This window comes from Trichoplax adhaerens, genomic scaffold (genome assembly GCF_000150275.1).
Source record: "Trichoplax adhaerens TRIADscaffold_16 genomic scaffold, whole genome shotgun sequence".
Lineage (NCBI taxonomy): Eukaryota > Metazoa > Placozoa > Uniplacotomia > Trichoplacea > Trichoplacidae > Trichoplax > Trichoplax adhaerens.
Window position 1 is genome coordinate 1,153,958 of NW_002060958.1, and position 8,783 is coordinate 1,162,740.

General features: G+C 30.6%; 1 protein-coding gene across 1 annotated transcript; it reads left to right on the top strand.

The window, feature by feature from the left end:
• Positions 1 to 1,306: 1,306 nt before the first annotated feature.
• TRIADDRAFT_60611 (uncharacterized protein) lies at positions 1,307 to 8,503 on the top strand (the record flags this gene model as incomplete). Its single annotated transcript, XM_002116529.1, has 15 exons — positions 1,307 to 1,364; positions 2,849 to 3,082; positions 3,243 to 3,306; positions 3,493 to 3,599; positions 3,849 to 3,894; positions 4,007 to 4,076; positions 4,181 to 4,260; positions 4,407 to 4,461; positions 5,639 to 5,899; positions 6,096 to 6,248; positions 6,379 to 6,428; positions 6,564 to 6,615; positions 6,721 to 6,810; positions 7,068 to 7,233; positions 8,454 to 8,503. The coding sequence occupies 15 exons, from the start codon at positions 1,307 to 1,309 to the stop codon at positions 8,501 to 8,503; spliced, it is 1,536 nt and encodes a 511-aa protein (XP_002116565.1).
• Between the last annotated feature and the right edge of the window lie 280 nt (positions 8,504 to 8,783).

Consider the following 8,783-nt stretch of genomic DNA (forward strand, 5'->3'; position numbering starts at 1 on the left):
GAGATTTTTTTTAGGAGCACTGAATCAATAATCCACTATAGAATTAATTCTTTTACCGTAGCCCAGAGTATTATGGATGGAATGCATAATTGTTTTTAGGAAGACATTGAACTGTAAAAGAACTAAGTCAGTAATTATCCAGAGAATTTGTAGCTTTAATCGAAAGCTTGGCAGATGTGGATGCATTGCATAATTGCATTTTGGGGAAAGATCGATTTGTTGAAGGACTGAATTGGTTATTCTCTGAAGAATGAGCTACTTTTGTCGCAGAGTTGACCGCAAATGATAGATCCCAACATTACCTAAAGAAATTGATTATAACAGGACTATATCGGTATTCCACTGGTGAATTAGTTGCTTTTCTCGTAGACTTGACTGCAGCAGATAGATCGCATAATTGCTTTTGGGAAGAGATTGATTTGTGGAAGGACTGAGTTGGTTTTCTTGTGAAGAATGAGCTGCTTTTATCATAGATCACTACAGATAAATTGTATCACTGTCTATGGGAAGAGATTGATTTGTAGAAGGATTAGATTATTTATCCTCTTAAGAATGATATATTTTTATGACAGATCACTGCAGATATAGTGTATCATTATCTATGGGAAGAAATAGGTTTGTAATGGGCAGAATCAATACCGGTAGTTCTCTTGAAATTAGCTGCTATTTAATTAGGTTTAACGGTTGCGAAGTTATTATATACTGATGATTCGTCTTTGGATTATGAATGAAAAAGTTGTTTTACTATCCAATTCAAGACTATCCTTCATTATCCCAATCGCACAAAAGAATTTCTGGCTTATAAAAGATAAAATATGGAGAAAATTTTGCATAATAATGCGCGTGGATTATTTGTGAAGTATTTATTCTCGAATAAATAAACCGTAGACAATTCCGCTGTCAGCTGAATAGCTGGCTTCAATGCGACTAGCATAGGTTAGTAAAATATAGTTTGAAGCATTGATGTGTTTACATTAGCATAAATTATAACTATAAATAATGAGGAAAAAGGATGCATAAGTGCGTTAATGAGGCGCCGAAAATATTGTTTTGAGTAGCTTGCAATTCTAAAAATCAGATGTCATTACCGATAATAAATACAGTTCGAAGAAGTTTCTGTAACGTCCATATGGTAACGCCTTATTGGCAATAATTTAACTAAGTTATCACTTTATGATTGGTTTAAGCCAAATAAACCATATTTCGACTTGTAAAAGTATAGACTGGCTTAGTGTGGTTTTTTGTCCAGCCAATTTAGATTTATAACATCAGCTTAGTAGAACACTGGTTATAACAAGTTGGAGTTATGGACACTTCCTTCAATGAATTGATGGATTCTAAATTTCAAAACTTGTATGATGATGGTAAGTCAATATTCAGTTTGAATATGATTCATGAAACGGGATTAAACAGCTAATTAGTAAATTATAATTGATGTAAAAATGATAAACTAGACTTTATGTACGTCAACATGTTGTACAGTAATTGAAGATTTGAAACATCGAATGGCATCATTCACTAAGGATCAGACTCATTTATCTTACGATTTGGTAACTAATCGTAGAACAAGATTTTTCAATCAATTCCATTAAATTGGAATAATGATCGAGTACCAGCATGGCCATAAGCGGTTAATAATCTATGTCTTTGTTTCAAATTGAGCAAATACATGATTCGTTAATCTGATTACCCTCCTGCAGAATTTATTGCAATGGAAGTTCATCATCAGTTAGTCAAAGCACCGTAAAATCAGAAACTTACCATAAGATACTGTTGCAAATCTAAGCTTGTAATGCCAGAAAATTGTACTATTACAAGAAAATAAATCCATCAGTCTACTATTAGATCTGTCTTCTAATGTCTACCTATAGTACAACTCTAAATACTGACCATCTTCTATCGTTGAGAGGAATAGTAACTCCACTAGTATCACTTAGATAAAACTGAAGCTAGACTTTATTGAAAAGTTAGTCAATTCATAGTAAATCGACATAAATATTAATCATCAGTTAATAGATAGAATAATACAACTGTGCAGTTATCTGTTAAAATTGGTAAAACAGAGATGTATCAATATCAACATATTTCTAGATAGTTATCTCAACATTCATATACAAATCAAAGTGCTGGATATATCATCGATTAGTAACATGAAAATGTAAGGACTTCAGCCTTACCGAATCTTTGTCTTGTTTAGAAAGCAAAATTTGTAGTAGGGCTGCCAGTACCATAATCTGTCTGTGGCAGTAGTAAATTCACGATATCTGAATACTATTAGCCGTGAAAGTAAATAAAAAGAAATTTTTTCATAGGTTGATAGGCTTTCCGATCTTATAGTCCAAACAATGAAATTTACTAAAGCAGCAGTGACTCGATTAACGTTATAAATACGTAGTTTGCAATGATAAATAGTTCTAAATACTTGGCAAGTTACCAATGTAAAATGTTTACGGAGAAATTTTTGGTAGACTTTTAAGACTTTCATATTTATAGGTCAAAAGTCAAAAACTTTAGTGTAGATTAAAGTTGTAAAAGCGCTTCTTCGAACAACATGATTTGGTCATAGACTGCATTATATATTATGGCGTCACAAATGTTTCACCAATTTTTAAAAATTCAATAGTTCTTGTTATTCTACGCTAGTGACATCTAGTCAGGAAAGAATTTCATAAATAACCCAAACTACTTCCATAAAATGTCTTTCTACCTTGATAGCTTACGGTAGTTACCTATTGAACAATTTTATAGCAATCTTGCACAAGATAAATAACATATTAACAAATTAATACTATCATTGTTTCAATCTCAGTTCCAATCATTTGCTGAGAGTATTTTTTCTCCATTACAGAGATTCAAAAAAATTTCAATCAAAATCCTTATCTCGAAGATTTTGTACATGCTATGGTAAACATCATAATCAAGTATATGAAAAATTGCCATGATCGGAGTCAGAAAGTGATAGAATTCAAGGAGCCTCATGAATTAAATGAACTAATTAACTTTGATTTGGAAGAAAAACCCGAAAATTTAGCAGCTTTAATGGGATACTGTCGTCAAACACTACAATACTGTGCAAAAACGGGTAGAATAATTTTGATATTCCGTAATTTGTATCGGTATATCTTCTTAACTTCAATACTATAGGTTGTATTAGAATAGAAAATTTCATTTATACTGCGTACATTAATATATCTAGTTTAATTGTTTAATTAAATGTGAAAGACAGTTATTTTCACTGGTAGGCCATTCACGATTTTACAACCAACTCTATAGTGGTATGGATGTTGTTAGTATTTGTGGCGAGTGGTTAGCAACCGCAACCAGCACAAATATGTAAGAACTAGTCTCATCATCTGAAATAGGATAATTCTTTAGCGATATAATCAACTACTAAAAGCGACAATAGAATGAATTGCGATTAAGTTATAAAGATCATTAAATAAATTTAAAGTGATCTATATGTAATGTAAGTTACTTGCTCGATTTATGCAGGGCAACTTATGAAATTGCTCCCGTTTTTCTATTAATGGAAGATGCTGTCTTGAAGCGTATGCGAAAACTAATCGGTTTCCATGACGGAGATGGTGTTTTTGCTCCAGGTAGCGATCTAAATAAATATTATATTCTAGAATGAATGCATTGAATACTTGCAAATTAGTATAATCAAATTCATTCTATGCAAAGAACAACTATATTGATTACATTACGGCAATATGTATGGCAGAAATTTTACTTATACATGCAATAAAAAATAATATCTAACAGATATGAGTAATAACAATGTTACCAATGCAAAGTTTGCTATATGCATTGCACTAGTATAAAATTTACTGTTTTTACCTTCTTAGGTGGATCATTGTCCAATATGTTTGCCATTAGCCTTGCAAGATATCGGTATGTGGAGGGATTTGGATAAATACTGCCATCATGCTATAGATACTTGAATGAATATTATTAATTTTTACTAAGGATTATTTACTATTACTTTATTCAATTTGAATTGAAGTAAATTTCCAGAATCGAAGTCAAAAGGACTTTATTCATTGCCTAGGATGGCAGTCTTGACATCTAATCATGTATGCTAGAGTCTCGTAATATTCATTAGTACTGATTTAGTATCGCATTGTCCATTGTCAGCTAACTTTTAGCTTCATTTGCCGGATTCGTTATCCTTTTTTAGAGTCATTATTCGTTTCAAAAAGGAGTTAATTTTATGGGCTTGGGACAGGATAATGTCTTTCGAGTAAATTGTGATTCAGAGTAAGTTTGAATATCTTACTTAAATCGACTATCTCAATCCATCTGAATGTAAATCCTCAATTTATATTTTATTTTCTATATTTAAAATTGTACGGTATTTTTATCACATTTTAAATACATGTTGTAATTCTACTCATATTTTGTAGAGGCCGGATGTCTATTTCTGATTTAGAAAATAAAATTAAAGGCCTTTTATCACAGGTAAGTCTTAATTGATGTGATCACATAATTAGACTGGCGATATAATTATAGTATATGAGACAAGAAATAATAAAAAATCATGGGCACAATCACTGTAACTTATAGCTGGCATGTCTAGTCATTTAAATGTGCCTAATTTACAGTCAAGTTTATAGCTTTCCGATATGTTAGTAAGTGGATTTATGAGTATGGTTTTCCTAGTTGTATTGAATGAAAAGGAAATTGACAATCAATGAAGAGGTAGATTGTTTCATATTGCTTCCACAAAGATGGCATCTGAGTATAATTATTGTTTACGAGTATTTTAAATAGTGCCAAAGCAGTCCATGACTTGCAAAGAAAGTGATGTGATTGGATTCGGTTATTTATAACTTTATTGCAGAAACATATTCTTCAATATATGCTTTGCACTCACTTACGATTAATATTTACTAATAATGATTATACAATATAATATATGGTTGTTTTATATAGATGGTATCCGTCTATAGCTATTATTTACGAGTCTTTAAAATAGCGCTAAAGTAGTCTATGGTTCACAGTGTAACTGATACAATCGGATTCTGTTGGTTATATTTTATTGCAGAAACTTATTCTAGGATATATGTTTTACACTCACTCGAAGTTACTGTTGTGTATTGCTATCTAGAATTAATACATGGAATCGTTTTGAAAGTTCATATTACTTCCAACCAGCGTGAGAGACAGTAAATTGAACAAGTAGTTAAAGTTATTTAAAGCTAACTATGTACTCCTACTCTCCCTTTATTGATTGAAAAATGGCAATATATATGCGCGCAGCGTTCACACTTACAATGCAATGTAATTGCAAGTTTAAAAAAAAGTAAATTAATTAATATACATATACAACCCTTAATGAACACTTAAAATTAAAAAGCGTAAAACATAGATTTGTAAAATGCTATAAATAATCATAACCAATCACAAAATTCAGGTCATGTCGAATTAACGCAAACCACATAGCAAGAATTTTCAATTAACTGTAGATATTACGAACGATAGCTAATACTATATATGGTAATAGATCGAACTAATGCATGCCCTACTAGCTACAAGTACAACATAATATATTGTAGTTACTATTTATCAATAACGATTATATAGTATTATAGATGGAAGAATACATAAAAAAAATTTATTGTACGATATCAATTAGGATATCATACCGATTATGGTCAATGCTACATGTGGTACTACAGTTTATGGTGCATTTGATTCTTTGGAGGAAATTGCTGATCTATGCCAAAAATATGATATATGGTTTCATATTGATGCTTCTTGGGGTGGCGTTGTTCTATTTTCAGATAGAAAGCGATATCTGATGAAGGGTGTTCATCAAGCAGATTCTATAACTTGGAATGCACATAAGTTTATGGGATGTCCATTTCAGTGCTCTGCATTTTTAACTAGGGAAAAGGTAGGTCAGAATAGCTTTATTATAATTATTTCCTTTATATAGCTATTATAATTATTATGAGATTGATTCTAATGTTTAAAAGTGGTTAAAATGAAGAAATGCATTATTTAATAATGCTAAATAAAACGAATATATAAAGCTGTAGATGTGGACTAAAATTAAAGGAAATTGACTAATTGCTTGGCCATTTTAACAGGGAAAATTGCAAGAATGTAATGGAGATCCAGTATCGTACCTTTTTCAACAAGATAAATTGACTTACGATGTATCCTACGATACGGGAAATAAAACCATTCAATGTGGTCGTCGAATTGACGCTATGAAAATATGGCTAATGTGGAAAGGAAAGGTTTTAAGACTATTTATGTTTAATTTGAATAGGACAACATAATTCAAGATTAGAATATAGTTATAAAAGCTTCTATTTTAATTAAAAGTGATCACACTCTTTTGATCTATTTTCGTTTTGAAATAATCAGGGAGATGAAGGTTTTGCTAAGAAACTTCATCACGCTTATGAGCTAACTAAGTGAGCAAAGAATCAATTATTTAATTAGATGCAGCTATGTATTAAAATAATAATGTTTTCTTAAGAATATTGCAGCTAATTGTTAATATTTAAGTTATCTACGATTATAAAGTTACTTTGAATCGATTACTCTAGCTATCTAATAGAGAAAATTCAAAATCGTGAAGGCTTTGAATTAGTTCATCAAGTGAGTAGCTTTCTCCCTGTACTCAGACTCGAGGTTAAGTCATCAATTAAGAAGCTAACGTTCCATGAACTGTCATTAATGGAATGTTTTTCTTACTATAAATAGCCGACATATGTAAATGTTTGCTTTTGGTATATTCCTAAAGCCATACGGAATTTACCAGACAACGAAATTAAGAAAACAAAGTTAAGCAAAGTAATAAGATAGAATGATGTACCGTATAACTTTAGCTCGCATCTCTCTTGCATGCATTTAATCAAAGTAATACCCATAGGGGCACCTACATATATAGGAACAGAATTATTTTATAGAATATAGGATAATATACTCTATATGAAAGTAATTCAATTTTTGTTTACCTTAATCTTTAATGATAATTTTTTAAATATTTAGTGAATTAATATTTACTTTGGGATTGTTAATAAAGAATTTATAATTAATTTATACAATAGTTAGCACCTCAAATTAAAGCTGGTATGACTAAAAAGGGATCGATGATGGTGAATTACCAACCAGTGGATGATAAAGTAAACTTTTTTCGTATGATTTTGATTAATTATGATACAACATTTGAAGATATGGATTTTACTCTTGATGAAATTGAGATGCTAGGAGAAGGTGCGATGACTGCAGTTCATCAGAATGAAAATATATCATAAAAATATAATTACTTCTGTCAGCTACGTTTCTATATTGATTAAAATTAATTACTTTCTGATGAAAATGGACAAGACTTAAATGTACAATTTAGTAGCCTCATGTACTAATCATAATCGATATATTATATTGCTGTAGTCTCCAATATAATGTTTACTATTAAATTTTAAAATTTTAATCAAAATTTTTAAATCAATTTAGTCTTAAATAATTCGATTATCATTAGGTGACTTGTTAGTTTCGTAGCCGTAATTGCGTTCAAAACTGTCTTCTATACTATGTAAATTTTCGCTGCTAATCTACCATTATTTTATAATTAAATACATATGTACTATGGTCGACTATAATGCCAGATGCTTTTTCCTAAAGAACTCCGCTATCATTAATAGATAAACCCTAATCACCTAACGTAGCAAAATCTAAGCTAACACAGGGATAGAAGACATGCAAAATTAATTTTACTTCTCCCTTTCTATTAATTTATTTACTTAGACAGCTTTTATATTTGACAAGTAGACCACTAGCATCCAATTCTTAACAATTTTATTCGTAATCATAGCTCATTACTATTACCGTCTTATCATCTAGTAAATTATTGGTTAGCCTAACACTTCTAATATTTCTTTATATCATGAATGATAATATAAGATATTGTAATGCTTTAATACAAGATATCCAATATCATAATATTTTACTTTAACACATAAGTGATCCTATATCAATCTAATTCTAATTTTTTCATCTAGGCAATTAAGGGTCAGGAAAAGTTACTTTATTTGCTTGATAATAATCTGTAACGAATGTAATCTTCCTGACGTATACTTTATGTCTATGTTACGTTCTATATATGTTTATATCTAAGAAATATTTTACGGTTTCCTTAATTGTAATTCTCGTGCTTAACAGTTGATATCCTTAATTTAAGATTATGTAGACTAAAATAGTAATTGCCAACCAGCTAAACTGGATTATATCTATCACCTCCAAGTTGTTAAGGTTCAAAGTACAATTCTTAAGTTTAGAGGAAATGCCTTAGTAGGATAGCTTTATATGTATCTGTTAAACTATTAATAAGCATTGATTATTTTAATATTGTTACAGTAAATTTAAAAGGATTGGACGGTAGCTAATCTTTACAGATAGAATCTCTTCAGGGCATTAATTTGGTTAATTTCTAATAGACGAGGTGACTTGTGTAGCTAAACCGGCTTTAGGTCCGAAACCTATATAAACGGCGAGTTCGCCGACAATAAATTAGATTATGATTTTCTAGTAGGCTTGAAGGTCTCCCTATGTTAAATCCTATCTGCCTTGGAATACCAATTGGCTGGTAACCCAAATAACACTAGTAAAGGGTAGAAATCACTCTCTCTATCCTTGTTGCAAGTTAGGGCTATTCCTAGCTCGTAACATAATCTCATAGCCTAATAAAGGCTACTTCTAAACCATACAGGCCTTGCGCTAAATTACTGCAAGTAAAGAGTAAAAGAAACGAATATTACCAGTTAAAA